The sequence below is a fragment of the Bacillus rossius genome, chromosome 3 (assembly GCF_032445375.1).
Source record: "Bacillus rossius redtenbacheri isolate Brsri chromosome 3, Brsri_v3, whole genome shotgun sequence".
Taxonomy (NCBI): Eukaryota; Metazoa; Arthropoda; class Insecta; order Phasmatodea; family Bacillidae; genus Bacillus; species Bacillus rossius.
The window spans coordinates 46,714,034-46,735,233 of record NC_086332.1 but is presented as its reverse complement, the minus strand read 5'-3'; the positions used below and the strand labels follow the sequence as shown (position 1 = coordinate 46,735,233).

Below are 21,200 nucleotides of genomic sequence, written 5' to 3'. Positions count from 1 at the left end.
AAAATCCTTAAAAAGCCCTTAATATTTCATTTTTGGAATAAGGGCCCTTAAAAGTCCTTAAATTTTACCAAGAGTCCTTCAGAACTCCTTATAAAACATCGTGCGAACGTAACGACTACTGGTATTTTCGTTTCTTTTCCGGTAACGACTTTGGTAATAAACAACGCTCGGTGCATGCGCCGTGCACATTTACAGTGCTGGGTGTGTGACTAATGAATTACGTAGTACTATCCAGAATTAAGTGTGACGTGTCCGTGTTCGTTTTGGTAATGGCGGACCATTCAGTGTTCAGCATGACGCAGTTTATGATACGAATTCTAATGCCTGGAGGAAAGTGTGTTTTTAAAGCCACATGGCTTTTGAAAAGGAGTACAAGGAGTGGTTGCATGAATACGAAAAGTGTAAACACAAAGCCATTTGTGCATGGTGTAACTAAGTGTTGGATGTTGGTGTAATGGGTGAAAGTGCTTAGGAAAGTACATATGCAAGGTACGTAATTTCTTTTGAATTAGCTTTTTATAGACTTTATATTTGTTCTATGTCTGAGAAATGCTATATTTAAATTTGAGTTATGGTCTTTGTAGTTTATTCAATTAGTGGGTTTAAATGATGCTACGTTTTCCAATATCTACATGGAACAGTATTGTTTCATTTTATTGTCGTCACATGATCACACGTGATTTTTAAAATTTCTCTGGACTTCCTACATGGGTATTTTCTACCAAGGTATATATATGACTTAGTTAAGCTTGCTAGGCCCGTTTATGTAGGTTATCTAGATATTGGTCACGAAACTCTCATTTTTCCTATGCCATGTAGGAAATGACTAATTTCGAGCCACATGACCAAATTTTGTTTATAAAAACGTATTTAATATTTTTCATACTTTGCATCTCACATTTAAACGTAAAATTCTTGTTTCACCATTTTACTTTTAACTGTTAAATTATAGATTATTAGGTATCAAATTATATTTTAGGATTATAAATATTTTAATGGATAATATACTTAGCTATAAGATGGTGAATCAGTCAACCAAAAGATTTATTTTTGAGCATATACATACCATAATAATGTTATTTTATTGTGGGATTTTGAGACATTACACATAGTTTTCTACCCCTCAGTATTGGTGAAGGCAAAGTTAGGGGAGAGTGTTGAGTGAAATTCATTAAAAACAAAGCAATATAATTTCAAAAATTAATTAATTCTGAAGTAGAAAGGCATTTTCCAAACTCAGTGGTTTAAGAATTGAAAAATAATGTAGCTTACCAATCCAACCTTTCACCTTAGTTATGATCAAACTTTTGTGAGAAATAAAATGTTTAAAAAATTTCACCATATAATTTTTAATGTAGCTAACCTAACTTCACCCAATTCACATTACATTAACTTGGAACTTTGTAGGCTATCATTTATTTGTCTTATAGGCTAGGTGTAGTCTGTAGTGGTTGTAAGTTAAGTTAACTATAGTGTGGATTGTATAAGATATTTCTAAAATAGGCTCTTAAGTTTAGCTGTATTAAGTATATACCTTTTTTACTGTCATTATCGAAGGTTTTAATTTCAAATGAATTGATTGAATCTGCAAGTAGTGCTAGACTAAAGTACATGGCTCATCTTGCCAGCGAGAAGAAAATGAAAAAAAAAAAAAAAGAAGTCATTTGTGAACGAAAGAGAAAATTACAAGATGACATGGAAGGTCTCAAAAGAAAGATTTGTTTAGAAGCAGACATTAATGAACTTATCAAGTCAGCTGATGAGTTGAGTGAAGTAGCAGAGCTTACAAGATCAATCACACTGTGCTGCAAGTCTAATAATTTAAGAAAAACTGTAAAAGATAAAAAATTGTCAGTTGAATCTCTGGTGCAACAAATAGAAGAGAAAGTGAAAGAATTGAAAAACTATTACCTTTGTCAAATATCTAGGCAACATAAGATATTTGGGAAAAAAAAAGTTTTATTTTTCACATATTATTTTCCTTGCTTTCTATTAGAAAAAATTGTGCAATTTGTGTTGAAAATGAACATCATATTGAGATTTTTGTTACTATTTCATTTACATGTGAAGATAAGGTCAATGTGCCTGTTCGTGTTCCCAAAATTGTAATTCGTAATATCACATGTATTGTATGTACTAGAGACTTCAAAAATAATGCCTTATTTTACTTAAATATTTGTAGGTATTCATGTATATCTTAAATCCTTAAAATCCTTAAAGGGGTCCTTAAAAACTCCTTAATTTTTGATTGCCCAAGAGGGTACGAACCCTGAGTATGTGCGTGAAACTTTTCAGTTGCACGCAGATGAAGGAAACAGGTAAGTTGTAGTACTACAGACACACTGCCCCCTTGTAGAAATGAAACAGAATTTCTTTTCTAATCTACAGTATTCCTACTTCATTTTATAAGTTCATAAAAATATGTTAATTTAATTTTTTTTTTGTTTAATTTTTGTATTTCCAGATGAAGTTATTATTTTTGTGAAAAAATTGGTTTAAGTTTGATCAGTTCAATTAACTTGTTAATTAATTACATGTTTACATACTTAAATGCTATATTCTGGTCTTCCTTACAGCAAGTTCTGGAACAGACGGTCTTGGAAAGAAATAATACCTTGGTGCCTGTCTGAGAGACTTACTTGTATTCTGTCATTTCTAAGAATTGTTATCTGGAAAATCCAGTATGTAGGTTCTAGACTGTGCAGTGGTGAAATCATGTATAGTAGAATGTTTGCTGGGTTCAGTTTTGGCAGCCAATCAGGATGAGCCACGCTCTGTATTTGTTAAACTTCGAAAGCTGTCCTTAGGGTCAGTAGTTCCTTTGGAGGTATAGCCTATTACCATGTATGGTAACATTTATTCTGATTAGACAGTTTGGGCCACGGGATTGCCTTCTCTCTTTTTTGCCTATGTAAGGAAAGGTAGCTGTGTCGTCCAACCAGTTGTTGCTTGATTGTCGCCTCATGTGGTTGCATCATCGGAAACTGCAGTTAAAAGATGTGGGTGTGTGAAGTGATGATTTCACGCCTGCTAGTTTGGTTCCAGGTCGTGGAATAGCCTTCTTTTTATGACTTTGTTTTAAGTAGAAATTCAACCTCAAGCATCAGCGATTCTCCAGGGTGAAATAAATGGCTCATCAAGCTGTGTCTTGGACTACTTGGTACTTCAATTAAAAATTTAATTGAAGGACTTAATCAACATCTTTCGTACATTTTTATTATTTATTTATTTTTGTTCATAATTTAGTGATGATTTCAGTGGTAGAAAGAATCATCTCATTTTATACTGTACTTGGTATATGTAAGTTGTTGGCTAACATGCTTCATTGACGAATAAAAAAAAAAATGTTTAAAACTCTTATTTGAGTGAACTTAAAATCTCTTTTTCATCATTCTAACTACAAAAAAAATATTTCAAAGAAACAGTAATTAAAATTAGCAAGTATGTTTGGAATTTTTACTATTCTTGTGGGTTTCCTGGCTGGGGCAACCTGGAATGTAACAAAGTAGCAAAGTTTGTAAGGGTTTTTAGAAATAGAGAGCTACAAACAATGATTTAGTATCATTTTTGACGTGATTGAAAAATTGACAACTTTTTTTTACATTCTGTAGCATTTATTAGCATTGATAAATTTTTTAAGCATTTCAAAATGCATTACATATGTTTTCTAATGTTTCTCAATCACTTTCTCCCTTTCCACTCTTTCCACTAGTTGGAACATTAACTACAAGTAACTATGTGGTCAATATATTTTTTTGGGTATAGCATTCTACAAAAAATACTGTGCCCGAGGAGGTACTTCTAGTATCTCCTTGGCCACGCTCCACTGATACGGATACTCTTCCTCATCTGTCCCGCTTAAATCTCACGCTCCTCACCTCCACAGTTACTGCTTGCAAGACTTTTGGCTCGCACTATAGTTACCTTTCTAGAAAGTTGGCATTTATGCAAATTTTGTTAGGATATAGCCTCTTGTCATATTGGAAGCAACCTATAAGAAGACTTACACAGTTTAAATTATAAGTAGCTCTTGCATGAAAAATGCTTACATCTCAAAAATTAAAGTATTAAGATGGAACATCTAAAACTGTTCATGGACACAATCCATTCAACTAGGTGTAAGCATTGTTTAGGATTTTTTTTTTAAATATGCCATTCGTATGTGTGTGTATGTGTTCGGTGCATGTTTCTGCTGATGTGTTCACAAGTATGCGTGTGTTTTTTTTCCCCCCCTGATAAACCAATATATTGAAATGCAAAAGATATTATATGATATTTTTCAAGGAAGAATGTGTGGTGTGAGCTTATAAAAAATTGAACAGTTTTCTGAATCTGTATCAGATATAAGTACATATGTGAACCATACTTTGTGAACATGATGTTTGAGTGTACTGTTTATTAGTGCTTGATTACTGTCGGACAGTTGGCGATAGCAGGTGCACCAGTAACCTCATGGACGCTGTATGATACTGGGTACACAGAGCGATACATGGACTTGCCAGAATACAATCAGGCAGGCTACAAGAATGGCTCCATCCTCACCTATGTCAATCAGTTTCCTGATGAGTGAGTGCTACTACTTGTGCTTTAGATATAATGTATTTGAAATAGTCAATTTCACTGCCGTCACACTATGTATAGAGTACATGTACCTACAGTAGAACCCCGATTTAACGAAGTGCTATGGTTACCGAAAATGTTTACTCTAAATCGATGTTTCATTAAATCCGATTTTCCGATTTTCAATGACCCCCGCACTCATAATCGCGTCCCTACCGTTTCCATATCGTAGACAGGGTCGACGCTGATATCTTGTGCTGCCGTGCTATCTCAGACTTCGTTATCTTTACAACTTCAACGTCTTTTAATCTCGCTCGTACGGCCCCCGGTTCGTACGTACACCTCGGTCGTACATACAGATTTTCAGAAACCGTGAAAAATGAGGCATAAAATAAAAGTTTAAAAATATGTAAAGTGTAAGAAATACGTTAAAGTGTATTAAAATACAGTCGCAACCTGCAGCGTTTATAACAAATACGAGCTACATACACATTGCGTCACAGTAAAAAATAAAAAAATTGGCCGCAAATTGATGGAAAATTTCCGACAGCGCGCCGTACGCGGAGAAAGGTCATTGTACTCGGTCAGCTGCTGTTACGGCGCGGCGTAGCCGCCGGCTGACTCTCTTTGTTCGCTGAGCTGCGCAGCACTTATAAAAAACGTATTCCAAAAACTAAACACCGCGCACAAAGCTCTTACTGAGAATAATAAAGCTGTAGCAAACCGTATGTATTCGGTACCGAGTAACAGGTGCGCCATCTAGTAACGAGTAACGAAACGTTACACACGGCTGCATCTCGTTACTCGCATTTTTCGTATGTTTTACGCATGCGCGCGCAAGGGCACGCACCTACGCAATTCAGTTACAGCGCCACGCAGTTTTTAAGCAATTTGAACAACTTTTTTAATTTTTTCGTATTTGGACAGATGATGCAAAGGCACATATTAATATATAGTACCTCCATTCTATTACTGACACCACAAAATGTAATTTTTAATAAGATTCCATTACTATTTACTTTCATTTTTTGGAAATTATATTATTATTTTAATAAATTGGTGTTTTTTTTAATGGTTCCTGAAAACCTTTACGTTAAATCACTGTTTTCGTTAAATCCGTGTTCGCAAAATCGGGGTTCTACCTTTAAGGTAAAGCATATTTATTACTTATTGTTAATTAGGAAGGCATATAAGCAGTAAAGTTTTTTAATATTAAACAGTTACAGTAAATTGTCTACTGTAATGTAATTGACTTATCAATTAATTTTTAATTGTTTAATGATTTATTACACTACAAGTATTCCTCTACTTATATAGGGCAATAGCACTTTTATGTAATTATGATTTGGCTTTTGTCACACAATACAATTTGTAGATTTTTGGTCCCATGTAAAGAAAATTGTATGAAAATGGATTAATTAAACTACTTTCGTAGCATTGGCTGCACATTATTGAGTGTGCTGGGGAGGTGGAATAAATATTTGGTGGAAATGTGGATTAATTAACTTAAGTGCATGTATGAATAATGGACATTTTTACTATTGCATAAGTAAGAAATATGACAAGCAGTTTTTAAGTTAAAGACGAGATTAAGATGAAAACCAAAAAATGTTGAGAATCGGTGCAATTTTTTTTTATGATGAGAAAAGGTTGGGAAATACTAATTTTTCTTTATTTTCACAAACAGTAGATTAAGCAAGTAAATAATATTATACATAAAATTGCAATCATGCAGCTAAAATTTCCTATTAGATTATTCATTAGGTAAAATTTTTGTATCAAAACTATAACTTATTTAAGTAAATATTTTGTTTTTTAGTTCTTTTGATTTCTAATTACTTCTTAACTGTTTTATTTTTCAAATAAAATTCTAAGCTTTTTTTTTTGTACACATCTTGATATGAATTTTCAACTATGTTTTCATAAGTTAATTAATTTTAAATTTTAGTATCTATTTTTTAAAATGCACTACCCTTGTTTTGTGTGTGTACTGCATCTCCTGCCAAAACATACCCAAGTTTAAAGGCATTTGAAATTGCCACGGCCCCAGCAGGTAGCATATTTAACAACATGGGCGCCACAAACAGAAGGGGGGAAGACAGGTCATCCGGCCTTTTTTTTACTCACCCTCAATAATTAGATGTTTCATTTCATTTTTTCGTCTCCCCCTCCCTCGTCAATAATTAACCTGAAAATAAATTTTAAGTATCAATAAAATAAAATTAATTTTACCAAATGTGTCACATAAATTATGATACACATTACTATTGATTACACTGATGTGCAGTGGGGTAGTTTAGACCAATAATGAAGATGATGGGTCGAGAAATTGTATGTTACAATTAGTGATGTAAAATAACTATGTTACATATTAATGTTAAAATTTTACTTCACTTTAAATACAAACTAAATTTGTTTCATTGTTAACAGTAAATTATTTTTGGCCCTACTTTTTTAAATATAGGAAAGAATGACTAGACTTTGAACAGTTTTTTTGTTAGCTGAATCTGTTGAAAGTAATGCTTCGTCTTTATGCCATAATTCAACAAAAATGTGTAAAAAAAAAAAAAAAAAAAAGAGTTTTGAGCTTGAAAGTTTTTGAAAATAAATTAAGGGTCATCCCCAAAAAAAACATGGGATCTTGCAGCACCTAGGTTAGAAATATAGTTAAAAATGTAAATGTGTAGTGTGTGTTTTCAAGTCACAGAGCAGATATCACACTGGCACTAAATTACCACAAATGGTTGGCAAGCTTTGTATTTAGAATATATGTGTGATATTGATATGTACTTGAAATGGTATTTGGTTTGCACATTGATCTGTGGGCCGCTAGGATTGAACAACAAGCTTACTTGTTAGTGCTAACCAAGATGGTGACCCAATTACCTAATTATTCTGTATGCACGGTCCTCAGCTGTGAATATTAAATCAATTGTGGTGATTTAGTGAACAAAACATGTTAAAATAATTAACAACCATTATTTTTCTGAAAATCGGTGAGAGAATTTATGCACACAGTAGTGCATTGTGGTTTCGTGACAGGGAGAAAAACTAACCATATTTTGTATATTACACACTTTCTTAACACTAAAATATTTAAAATTCAACAAAACGTAACTGCTCTTTCTTCATAAATAATTTGAAATATTCCGTACTCACTTGTCCATGTAATTTTTCATTACTAAAAGACTGAAATAATATTTACTGTGTACCATTGGAAGCAAAAATACAATGGAAAAAAAAATATTGAACCAGATATGCACATCCAAAATTACAGTTTGTAACTTTTCATTAACGTAGCCCTTTCAGAGTTCATTTTAAATATCCTATTCAAAGAAGTGTGCTCTCAGAAGGTTTTTGAAACACATTAAACTTAACAATTCCCACGACGTGGTTTCTGAATCATGATGCTGTTTGTGCAGTAAATGTGCTGGTAGTCACCAAACTTCATAATTTCCAACAGCCATTTGCTAGTTTGCATTTTGTGTTTTGATGTCTCGCTTCTGTTTATAGTTGCTCATGAAATACAAATAGTTAATAGTTAAAGACTCTCTTCTTAAATTGTGTGGAATTCATCTGTGGGAAGCTTTAGTTTTGTAACATAAAGAATGGCACTGAAGGAGTAGATCTATTTGATATTATGTGTTGTTTATTATAAGTATACACAAAAAATAACCCTGAAATAATAACATTTTATATGAACATTTTATATGAAATTCCTAAAAATTCATCCGGAAATTGGTTTCACAAGGTATTTTTTTAGATACATTGTATTTAGTGTAGTAAATTTTTTCTCCCTTAATTTTGATAAAAAAAATTAAGTAAATCTTAATGAAACCTCTGAAGTTGTAAAAAAAGTGAGCATAAATGCCAACTTCTTTTTTAGTGAAAATTGTGTAATACGTGTAATTCTTTTTTTTGTTGGCAGTGAGAATCGTCTCTTGATCATTCACGGGCTGATTGACGAAAATGTCCACTTCTTCCACACGAGTCAGTTCATCAGCGCAATGGTGAAAGCAGGGAAACCCTACCAGTTACAGGTATGTCAGTCAACCAGGGAGTGTTTGTTTTTATTTGCTTAAAATTATATTTTAATGTGGGAAAATTTTGTACAAGATACCCATCATGTATTCAACTTTTACCACATTTATTTCAGATTTACCCTAATGAGAGGCACAGTCTGCGGCATCTGGATGCCAGCAAACATTATGAAACCACGCTACTCTCGTTTCTGCAGAATCATCTGTAGTCGAGGTTTGAGACTCTGTGTTTTCAACTGCCCAATTACTTATACGTACTAATCATAGAATTTGTCTGTCATGTTTCTGGTTGAATTCGGTTTGCCTGTGTGTTTGTGTGTGTGTTTAGTGCAATTATCTGTATTTTTGTTTTTGTTTTGAATGGAAAAAGTATTACCCAGTGTTAGTTAATGAAGTATTAATTTTTCTGTGTCCCCCAGTTTTTGGTTATGTCTCTTGTATCCCACATTCTCTCTGAAGTGCGGTTTGCAACTGCCATATCCACTGCCTGTACAGATTTGGTTTGATAGCTGCCCTTCCAGGCTAGAAGACAGATGTGTTATGTGTTATGGGTGTAACAGTAGCACAGAATTTTATCTCATTGGTCTGTTTTGTTCCATTCTATAATTGAAGTATCTTCACTTCTTACAATGTTTTGCTTCAGTACTATGAATCAGATGTAGAGGTGTTTATTTACATTACTACATTTAAAGTGACGTACTATTGCGTTTTCTTATAATGAATCTGTTATTCTGTCCATTTACAGTAGGTGTTTGAAAAATTGAATTCAGTGTACAGTTGTAGGTTTCTGTGTATGCATGAGGAAGATATTTCCAGCTCCTCAATTTTATGTCCATGTTGTTTGAAGTCCTGTGCTCAGTTTTGAACTCAGTTGCTTTTTGTTGGTACTAATTCACCTTCAAAATAATATTTTGGGTAAATACCGTTTTTTTTTTTTTTTTTTTTGGCAGAACTCAAACTAGTTCATTCATAAAACAGATAGTTGTGAGAGTATAAAATTTATTTATTTATCTGGTATAACTCTCTCTCAAAAGTAGGTATCTATTGTAACAGCTCAGTCTACTTGTATCTATACTGAATTTTGTTGACTTAATTGTGCTTTGATTCTATCTGTTACTGCAGTTCCACCCAGTTTATTTTTTATGCCACATAGCAACAGAATTAAGAGAGTTCTTTATCTTCATTCTGAACATCCTTTAATATGCAACTGACCAAGATTTTCAGTTGGCTAGTATTCGTATGACCCTTCTGTTTTTGTGTATGATTTTTTCCAGCTTATTTTAAAAATTAAAATTCTCAGGAATGTTTGTAATAAGCTGTGAAAACTAGTAACATTTTAAAAAAAAATTAATGTAGATTTTCACAATGTTTTATAACAGATATATGTCTTCTTATTTAAAAAAAATTGTGTACACTCATGTAATACAAATACTGGTTGGGCATAGTTGTCGTGATATAAGTTGGGATGATAGTTTCTGCATTTATGCAGTTTCTGCAGTTATGGTTTCACTTTTTTCTTGGGCTATACTGATAAAGGAAACATTACACAAAGTGTAAAAAAAAGTAAGACAACTATTTATTTTGCAACTGTGGTAGACATTTCCCATTAACATAACTAAACAGCATTATAACCACAAGCCCTACTTAATCTATGCACTACTACATCTGTGGGATAGTGATATTTCGGCAGCCTCTTCTACCCAATGGCTTAATCTTAAGTCTTTACCCATTCATTTGCAAACAAATATTTAAAATATTTGTTATTCAACTACGCTTGTTCAGTCATTCTTGATGCAGCTGTAAAATTTATTTGTGATTTAATGTTTATTATTTTTATTGCTTTTGTGCATTTTTAAAATCAAATTACACAGAAATCTCGTTAATACAAATCCTGTTTGTACAAAACACTAGTTTACTATAAGTATTCTCTCATTACTGAAGTAAAGCTGACATAAAGATATTGTTACTGGTTACGTGGTATGTTTTTTTCTGTTGTGTACCAGTGCCTATTAATTTTAGATGTGTGGTTAATGTGCAAGTACAAAACTCAAAACAGTTACAAAGAGTAAACTTTTTTTTATTACAAAGTGCATAAATTATAGTCTCTTCAGGTTTGTATCAGTGAGATTTTACTGTAGTCTTGAAATATTTTTGTCTGTGTCATGATGTAAAACAAACTACATATAATATATGTCATAGACCCAGCGTTGCCATGCCACCGACATTGTAGTTTGAGGTCAGCTGAGTGACTTGTGATAATTATGTCACTGTGTATGCAGCAGATGTTAAAAAAAAAGGTACAGTAATTTATTGTGTATAACTATATAACATATAACAGAAAAGTGTTTGTGTTATGTCACCTGTAAGAGAATTTAACATATTTTGATTACAATGTCTGCATTTCCATTGCTGACTGCGGGAAGCAGCATGATCATGCATATTGCTTTAAACTAATTTGTAAAAACAAACAAAAAATTTTTTATTTATTTAAACAGTATTGCAGGGTAGAGAAAATTGATAATGACTGAATTCCATACATATGTTACTTAATTTCTTGGGGATCACAACACATTAAAAATGCTTTCACACTTGGTTTTACCAACATACCACTCCAACTGCCTACCCCGTGTGCATTCAGAACTGGTATTGGTCAATACATGTTTAGGATGCAGTTACTACTTGTAAAGTCTTGCTTGTGGTGAAATATAATGTAGTTGGGTTTTCTGTTATTATTTTATGCACATATGCACATTGCTGACTGGCAGAGTGAAATGAGAAAGGTATTAATTGATTATTAGTTCCAGAACTAGATTTTACAGCTATTTCTAACTATAATTGATTACAAAATTATTTGTTTTTTCACTATCATAGGTTACATAATATGTATGTAACTGTTATTGATAAAGCACTCCTTTCATATTTATGGAGACGTTTGCTGTAAAAACTTTCAAAACTAGTATTCAGTGATATGGGTTGTGTGTTATCTGTAGTACTTCTCTGTGTGTACATAAACACTTAACCGTTGGATTGTGTTACAGCTAGTAGTGGACATCCTGTCATAAAACCTTTTTTGTGTGAGTGTACACTCTGAAACAATCCTGAATCCTTTTCTTGTCATGTCATGTATGCATGTGGTCTCAACTAGTATTCAACTTGAAAATATCCATTCAGCTGTATTCTTGAAAATATCTATTTGACTGTATTTAAATTAATCAAGTGGTGTGACTTTGAAAATGTATTGTTAATCATTCTTTAGGTGCAGGAAAGACTAAGTTGCAAATAGAATACAAAAACCTGTGTTCTGGGAAACATACCGGTATTTTGTTATCAACAAGAAATGTCAGTAGTTTGTACAAAATAATTTTGGACAGTTGTTAAACTTTTTGTACTACAAATACTAGCAGATATTTGCTTCCATAATTAAACTGATAAGCTAATACATACTTTCTGTGACATGCCAGATGGCATGTTCAGATTCACTATTACCATTTCATACCCTCTGATCGACCTGGTTTTAAATGGAATAAAATAGGTTTTGTAACTGAAAATGTATGTTTGTAAGCATAAACTATTTCAAGTTCTGCATTTTTACTTGAAATTTTTTTTGTATAGCTGAACAGTACAGAAATTTTTTTTGTATAATTGAACAGTACCAAACATTAAGTGTTTTAAGAAATGTCTTCTTCCTCAATAGGGAACATGCACTAATCACTTAAAGAATTTAATTTAATTAAATTTAATTTGGTTGATTAATTATTTACAATTTAGCAATAATGTTTTTAAGCTGATAGATATGTTTTTTTTCCTTGATCTAAGTTCCAGTTTGTCCAATAACCACAGAATATAGTCTCATTGTGATGTCACATTTTTCTGCTATCATGAGATGGATTGCCTTTTGTGCGTTAACTGGTATTTTATGACATATTTCATAATAGTGAGAGATATTTCTTGTGAATACAATACAGGTACCATATTGTGGTGGTAAATTATTTTTATTTGTAACAGAGATGTTAATGAAAATATGAGACTCATAGCATAATAAAAAAATAAAGGAGGATATTATGGTTCATACCCTCTTGTGCAATCAAAAAATGAGTGTTTAAGGACCCTTTTACTTCATTGCCTTCAACACCAAGGGGTAATATCACAGAATCCCGTAACAAAATTACAATGTTAAAAAGTAAATGAACAAAAAAATTTAGTTGGTTAGTTCACTTCTTACAGGTAAGTCTGTATTGTCCGGAACTATCCCTGGAACACATACATATCTAAACCCAAGAATAGTTACAATCTTAAAAAATGTAGCCCTATTATTTAATTTGAGCACTAATTACATTAACTTTAAATGTCCAAAGTAAAACAGTAAAATACACCTTTTTAGTTTAAAGGTGAGATATAAAATATGAATAAGGAATTAAAATTATTTTTATATGTACATAAAATCTAACAATATGGCCCGAAATTCACCAATTGTACTGTGCATGTGCAAAATGTTTACTGCCAAGTCAGAAACCAAAAAATTTAAAACACCTCCATTTATCCATTAATTTCATGCTATCAATCTTTATTAATGATAATTTTTTAAGGATTCTTAGTGAAATAAAAAAAAGTGCATGGAATAGTTGAAGTGATCAAAGTGAAACTTCTTTAGCAATTCAAGCCCGAAAGGAGTAAAACAGCACAGAGAGAGAGAAAGAAGACTATTTTCTAAATAAACATGAATTAACAAAATTATTACTCATTTCAAAATAAATGCTCAGGATATCAATAATTATTTATCAAAAATAATTATTAATTAATGATAAATGTTACTGTTGAAATAATCACCCCATTAAATGTTATATTAAGATTTTTAGGACCCCAAATGTAGCATGAAAACAATTCTATTTACAATTTATACACATTTTAAAAAGTAAATCAACTTCAATAAATTTTATCCTCAACCACATTAATAATATTACTTAGTGTTACTCAGCAAAACCATTTATACAATTAAATAACAAGCTAACATAGCAGAGGTTTTTTTTGCTTTAATTGGTTTAGTATTTTAAAATCCTAACCTTTTTTATATTTATTAGAAATTTGATTAAAATAGAAATAAGTTAATATACATTGATTAAAAAATTATTACCTACTTCAAAATAACAGCTCAGGATATCAATAATTATTGATCAATAAGTATTAATTAACAATATATATACACACACCATGAAGAAGATATGTTTAGTAAATATAAAACCTAGAATTGATTATAATAAATTAGTTTAATTTAATTTTATATTAGGTATTATAGAATTTGATAAGAGCATTCTTCTATACTGATATTGTAGTTCTGCAAATATCACCTAGACTTATTTTGTAGTTATGTGAATATCACGTTATCATTCAGTTATAGTGAAACATATTACTTATGTCAATAGATTACATAGTCATACTGCAATGCATTCATAGGCATTGCACATTGATAATGTTCTGCCGTCAAGTGAATGAACAATGGCACATGTCCGCTGCGACGCAAAAACTTAACGGCATGGCCCTACCTCACTGTAACACTTTACATCAGAACCATATTGCCACAAAGTTAAAAATAATAATATTCCATGCATGGGATTTGTTTGAATCTTTTTTAAACTAGCATATTCTTATTTGGACATAACATGTTTACACACTCGTGGGCTCATGATTGTAATATGGTGAGTGATTTAGTTATTGAAATAATAATTTGTGACAAATAATTACCCTGTAAATCTAAAGTGTGAAAAGCATAATACCAGCAAAAAAAAAATATTTAGCTACTACCGAGCTTAAACATTTAAACAATACTCATATAACCAGGGCCTTAGCTAGGATTTTGTTATGGAGGCTCTAGCAATTACAATAGTCCTTCTAAACTAATCTTCCTGTAAGCTTATGTGGATAAGTAGCTTCAATTTTATTATTATGTTTTTGCCTCCCCCTTCTCCTTTAACTCCTGGAAGAGTGGGGTCCGTACTTTCCCCCTCCCTGGCTACGTCTGCGTTAATGATATAACACAATTAAAATAACACATACAAGATACAAGAACACTATTTTCTGGCAAATTGGCCCGTGGCGTGGTGCACAGCAATAAGCTCAAACCCTGTTGTGTTGCCCTCTGCCCAAATACTCCTTTACAAGATGCCAGCAACTCAGGTGGTGTCAGGTGCAGGCGGGTCCATGCCGCTGCGACCCGCCTATCGCTGCAGCACGGCAGGGCTTAACCTGAGCCGCATGCCGCCACGTGGAGCCCGCGGCTCGACATGTTCTCTGCACCGTCCGCAACCTATTCTCCGTCCTTTTCGCGTCAGAAACGTTTCACAACAATGTTTCACGAAAATGTTGCATTAAAATTTGGCCTTGAAATTTTACACCCATCGTGCCCAAAGAAGTTTCACTTCAAAATATTTTAAGGGCCCTTATTCAATTAAAGACAAATTAAGGACTTTTAAGGAAATTAAGGGTATTAAGGAGGCGTACATTTCCTGAGTTACAGTGTTTTCATACTACTTTCCTGCACAGAACCCAAGATATTTAGGCTATTATCCTGCTGAGAGAGATGTTATTAAAATACCCTCAACACGTTCTTTACAATTATTATTTTGCGTTACATACTACACATTTGATCCCTAAAATTCACATGTTCATGCAACAGATTAAACTTTGAAATTGTAAATGTCTTGGAGTAGTAAGTTAAAAAAAATCTCAAGAAGATAGTTTTGAATCCCTTAAATGATTGAGTCAATTGTGTATGTGATATTGATTACAGTGTACATGCCAACTAACTAATTATTGTTTGAAGTCAAAGTATGGGTTAATGTGACTTAATTTAAAACATTTTCAAATTTGTGCTAGTCACATGAAATTCAACAGTGGGATTATGTTGAAATATTAAAAAGCTGTAAGGTGAAAAAAATATACTTTCTAAGTTGTAGATGTCTACAAACTTTTTTTTTACTATAATAAAATATCATTTATAGAACCTACAAACACAATTTAATGTTTTGTTACCTTCTTATCTTCTTTTAAAACTAACATATAACATTTCAAGACCATATTAAATTAATAGCTTTATTTGCTTCCCTGTCACTTTAATGCTGTTTGACAAACATTTAACATCATGAACAAGCCTGTTATACTAAAAAGTAAAAATACAAACATCAGTGTCCTAGAACTAACTTAAAGAATTTAAAAATGAAACCGGTTAATGCATTATTCTCACATTAAAAACTATGTCAGCTCATTATCATTCACTGGTGGAATGAAATTTAATACATGTGGCAACCCGACCTTTTTGATTGTGATATTTTGGTCTGCCTAAACGTGAAATAAATCTCCATGGACATCATAACATGTAACCAATGCGCTATAAAAAATTAAAGTGCGCCCAAATTTTTTTTTGCTAAAACTATCTAATGCTAGCACGAGCCTATGCACAATTTCATTTTGAAGGGGAAGGGAAAAGTTAGAACCTCTTAGCCTGCGGTTTGCTTTCAAATTATTTTCTTTTGTTGGTGGGGATAACAATTTTTTTTATTATTATTTATTAAAATTTTGGGGAAGGATATATAACCTGCCCCCTGCCCCCATGTGTTCATCCCTGGCTACAGTAGTGCTCATGCGACCATGCACACAGTCAAAAAAGCTTTCCACAACAGTCATATTAAATGCCTTGTGTAATAAGCATAATGGGCAGAAATAAACGTAAGGATGCCCAAAAGTGCTTCAAAAAGCATTTGTAGTGCAATTTCAGTTTAAAATAATTGCTATTAATGTTATTATACTAGTACGTAGCATTGCTACAAAGGCAGAAATGTGGGGGAGGAAAATTCAGTGTTACGTGACCAAATAATGACTGCAAAATCTATGTGGCTTCTTTCTTAAACTGATAACATAACAACCTAAAAAATGCAGGTTGCCAAATTTTTTGAATTGACAAGACAATGGAATTTAGAAACAAGTGTGTCAATATCATGGCAGTACAGATTGCTAATCATATATTTCAAATGAAATATTTACATTATTTTTTGATTGAAATTTATGTAAATTTTAATTTGAAAAAGTCTTAAAAAAGTGCATGATGCCTATTGACCATTACTTAAATGAATGATATTGCATTCATTAAGTTCTATACTATAGCCTTGGAAAGCTGTTCTATTAAAATATTATGACTTAATATTATTGTATAGTGGTGTAGGAAATTAATTTTACCTAAATTTACATAAGTATGAAAGTAATTTTTCTTAAATACAACTTATTTGATCAGTAAAACATAAGGCAATTTTGTTACAAGCTAGTTTGTCACTGCCAGGACAGTAGTAAAAAGAAAAGTCACTTTGATTTAAGCCATCATGTGGCCTTGTGTCTATTGTTTTGTATGCTTTTGTAATTGTTTTTTAAATTTTAGTTTACGTTATTTAGCAACTTTAGGTTTAATAAATTTATATTTTTAAACAATTTCTTTTTTTATCTGTTGTGTTAAGTTGTAAATTTGGTTGAAGTAAAGTGAGTGTTTTTTTGTTGTTCATTTGGTTATCAACTATAACATGTTTTTTTTACAAATATGAATAATTTTTGTATGGTGTTCTTTGTTTCATTTGAAATGATTCTACAACTTTAAAACTTTTATGGCTGGTGTCCAAGGGCCACTAGACTAGTTTAATGATTTTGTATTACCTTGTGCAATGTGTATTCTGAGCTGCCACGCAATAGGTTCATATAAAAGTAAAGGAAGTTAAAAGTGTGTAACTAGGTAATTAGAATGTAAATCATATGATCGGTGATACTATTAAAATTGCAAATTGAACTGTAATTATAATTTTAATTCTGTAGTTATGTAAGACAGCTGATCTCGAGCAACAGTTTCAAGTTTTTTTGCGTAAATATTTTTTCTGTATTGTGAACCTTTAATGCACATAATTTATTAACTTAAAACTCATCCTTGTACATTTTTTTTAAAAGTATTTTAACAAATGTACTTGAAGTGTATACCTGTTTTTAGGTAAATGTTAATATATACCTATTATATGTAAGATACATGAACTGAATAGATGTTTCTTAAATGTTTGTTTTTTATACTTCGCTGTTAAGGATTTAGAAGGTGCATTAACAAATAACTATGCACCTGTGTTCAGAAAAAAAATACCCTTTTAATTATGTTCCTAGGTAGCATGAAGGGTGCTGAATTTACGTAATTATGTATGATGACTTTGTATCACAAGTACGATTATGTTGTGTAAATAACAATCATCACTTTTTTTGTTTGTTTTGTATAGTTTAAAATAAAAGTTTGTATATATTTAAACATAATTTTTTTTCTGTTCAGTTTCACTTTACCATTGTGACCCATGATGTCATAGTTAATTGAAGAGACACTTATACAGCAATATAGGAATATAAACAGGAATATATTAACACAATAGCCACCTGACATGTACAAAGTGTTAGGTTCAAAATACTGGGCTCAAGGGTGTTCCGCAACGATGGCAGAGGTAATTGTCTTAGAAGAAAAAATAACAATAAATGCAATTGTGATCCACAAGTTAGAAAAGCTGGCAAATATCCAAACCATTCAAAAGGGGAATATAGCTCATCCTAACACAACACACAACCACAACACATCACACAAACACACCACACATTCAACACACGCACACACGTGTTGCAACTGTGAATGCTCATCTGATGAGCAAGCTTGAACATTTAACAAAGGGCCTCCACAAGGAGTCTTCATGAATTACCATTAATTTTAATGACAAAATTTGCATATTTATTACACCATAAAATCTTGGCTCTACTCATCAGTCCCTCCGGCAAGCAAATGTCTGCGAGAGCACGAGCAGCCGGGTTTAAATGCAGTGTTCACCCATCTTCACTATCCTTCAGGCTGCCAACGATCACCACGCACTACCACGCCGAACCAAGCATAGTGCGGGAAAGCCCGTGTCCACACACGATGCAGTTGGCTCTGTAATTACAGCCATCAGCTGACACTCGGTAGCCCCAAATCCAGGGTAGCTGGCAAAGTTAGTCTCACCATGTACTTTATTGTCAAGGTTAACAATTTTAAGTGGTGAGCAAAATGTCCCCCCCTCCCCCAGAAAATAAACAGATTTTTCCAGTATAATCAGTGAACATAGTGCTCACATATTGATGCTTATTATTTGCTTAATTATTAGTATTTCAAACAAATGTTTTTTTTTGTAATAATTTGCAGCAATCCTAATTTCTCTCTCATCAAGGTTATTAGAAAGCAATTCATACATAAAGATCAATCAAAGAAAATTAGGGGAGAGACAAGCCACAGTCCACATTAGGACCATGCCAACAGCTGCCTGAAGAAATTTAGCTATTATAAACCATAATTAGTTTATCTGGACTGGAATTTTAACTCTGGTCCCTCAATGCTAGTCTAATGTCAAACTATTGTGGCACCTTCCTTGGTGGCTGAAGTTGTTATGCCCAAGGTGAGTGCATACCATTTATGTAAAAATATTTCATTAGAATTGATTAAACTAATTTACAAATATTCTTTACGCGAGAATGATTTTTTTTTAACATCTCATTGTTATCTAGCACAGCTTTTGATTTTTTGTGGGGTGTATTTTGGAAACCCCTTGAGCTGTCCAGCATTCAATTTTCTATGTTCTTTGAATGACTTGCAATTGCTAATTTGCCCTTTATGTCATAGAGAAAACCTGAAGAACAGACAAAAAAAAGCCAAAATCAGTCAATGTTAAATAAATTGGAACTATATCAACACATAAGAATACAAAGGACTGACAAAGATGAGACAGTTGCAACAAAATAGTAAATACAGACACACAAAATTTTGGACAGCACAGCAACAGAGACAGGAACCCAACAACGATACTAAACAGATAATCTGGATGACATACCAATAACACAGCGATGCACAAGTGAACTCTGCAATGAATTTAAACTGGTATCCTGACAAAACGAAAGCACAGACAAAAATCGTATGCTTCCCAAAACAAAAAAGTTGTGATGTTTCGGGAACTGGGATCTGTCCACGTCCTCAGGACAGTCTGTTCAGTCAGGTGAAGCGAGGGAGGGGTAGTCACAATCAGGCTGATGTTTTTCAGCCAGCCACACCTCGAAAATTAGATGCTGTTGGTTCGCTAGGTTGCCAAGCTTGACAAAACTAATATATTAACTCAACTTAATATTTAAAACTAATAAACATATATAGCCATACATCGTGAACATAGCCTAGCTTCATGCGTAGCCTCACCTTAACTATTTTCTGTTTTGCAAGCCTTGTTAAATTCTTTGTACAGTCATCTTCAGAATGTTTTTAAAAAACAAGGCATAAAAAATTTAACTGAATTCAAGAGTCATTCAGCATGTAAGAAGATCACTCAACATTAACCAATATTGAAATGTTGGAAATATAGCTGCAAATCTCAAATGCATAATGTTTTAATGTCATAAAGAAAGGTGGTTTGTGACAATAGGCTTGTCTTCAACTAATGTATTTCTGTAGCAATCTAGTTTCAGCCACATTTATTGGCAGATCACAGAATAATTTTAACTGACAATAAAAACTGCTTTTATTTATTTAGTGTAGGCTAAACAGTATTTAACCAGGAAGTGGTTGTTTAGAATGCACACAGTGGTTTAAATATTACAGCAGGTGCACTGCTTTACTTAACTGCCTGTAAAATAAATTTTTTTTGCCACATTTTTCAAGCTTTAAAAAAATTGTTTGCCACTATCCCAAGTACATCTAAAACAGGCTTCAAATAATTTAAGCACATAAGTAATGTCAATTTTAAAGAGCAGAACATATTTTTCACATTACTTGTATCAAAATGAGGAAATTGCAAAATTCAAGTAACTCTTACAGCTGTTTGAAAGAGGACAAAAATAAGATTGACAAATGACCCTTAATTATAGGCCCTTGGTAGAAGACACATTGGTTGATACAGGGCTGTCAATATAAAATAAGGGCATGGAGCAAATACTATGTCGGGTCCACCCCATTATGTAATGCACAATATTTTTAAAACCCCACAGTAAAAAAAAGTAAGAAGGCATGTAGAAGCACATGTGATAGAAGTGAAATTTCTTTGCCAATTCAAACCTCAACTCGTAACTATATTGTAAGGGGTAGAATGGCAGAGAGAGAGAACTACAATTTATCTAAATATACAATAATTAACAAAATTATTACTCACTTCAAATACCTGCTCAGGTTATCAATAATATTGATCAATCTATAATAACACAGGCCTGCATTTTTCGAATTTTTGAAAATTGTCTCACATTTGGTGGCTGAACTTTATATTTTTAAGTGTGCTGAATCCAAATATGACCATGGTTTTTTTCCATCACGTAAGGTTTTCCTACAAAATGCAAATAAAAATTAGGAGAAATAATACAATTTTATAAATGATCAAGAAACTTCACTTTATTTTTATTTATCATAAAATTTATTGTTCATAAATCACTTAGAGCGCTTTTAACACCATTTACTGTATGATATGACCAATTTGTATGTTTATTCGTCTTCATTATGCCTCATTCTCTTCTTTTTGAAGCTCCTTTTATGGCTTTCTCGTT

General features: G+C 32.5%; 1 protein-coding gene across 1 annotated transcript in view; it reads left to right on the top strand.

The window, feature by feature from the left end:
- Positions 1–18,640, top strand: part of LOC134530609 (dipeptidyl peptidase 9) — a 68,425-nt gene extending 49,785 nt beyond the window's left edge. Inside the window, exons 14-16 of the mRNA XM_063365601.1 lie at positions 4,424–4,566; positions 8,489–8,600; positions 8,717–18,640. Coding sequence (XP_063221671.1) covers positions 4,424–4,566; positions 8,489–8,600; positions 8,717–8,809 — 348 coding nt within the window. The 3' untranslated portion in view covers positions 8,810–18,640. The remainder of the gene's footprint in view (positions 1–4,423; positions 4,567–8,488; positions 8,601–8,716) is intronic.
- The last annotated feature ends 2,560 nt before the right edge of the window (positions 18,641–21,200 follow it).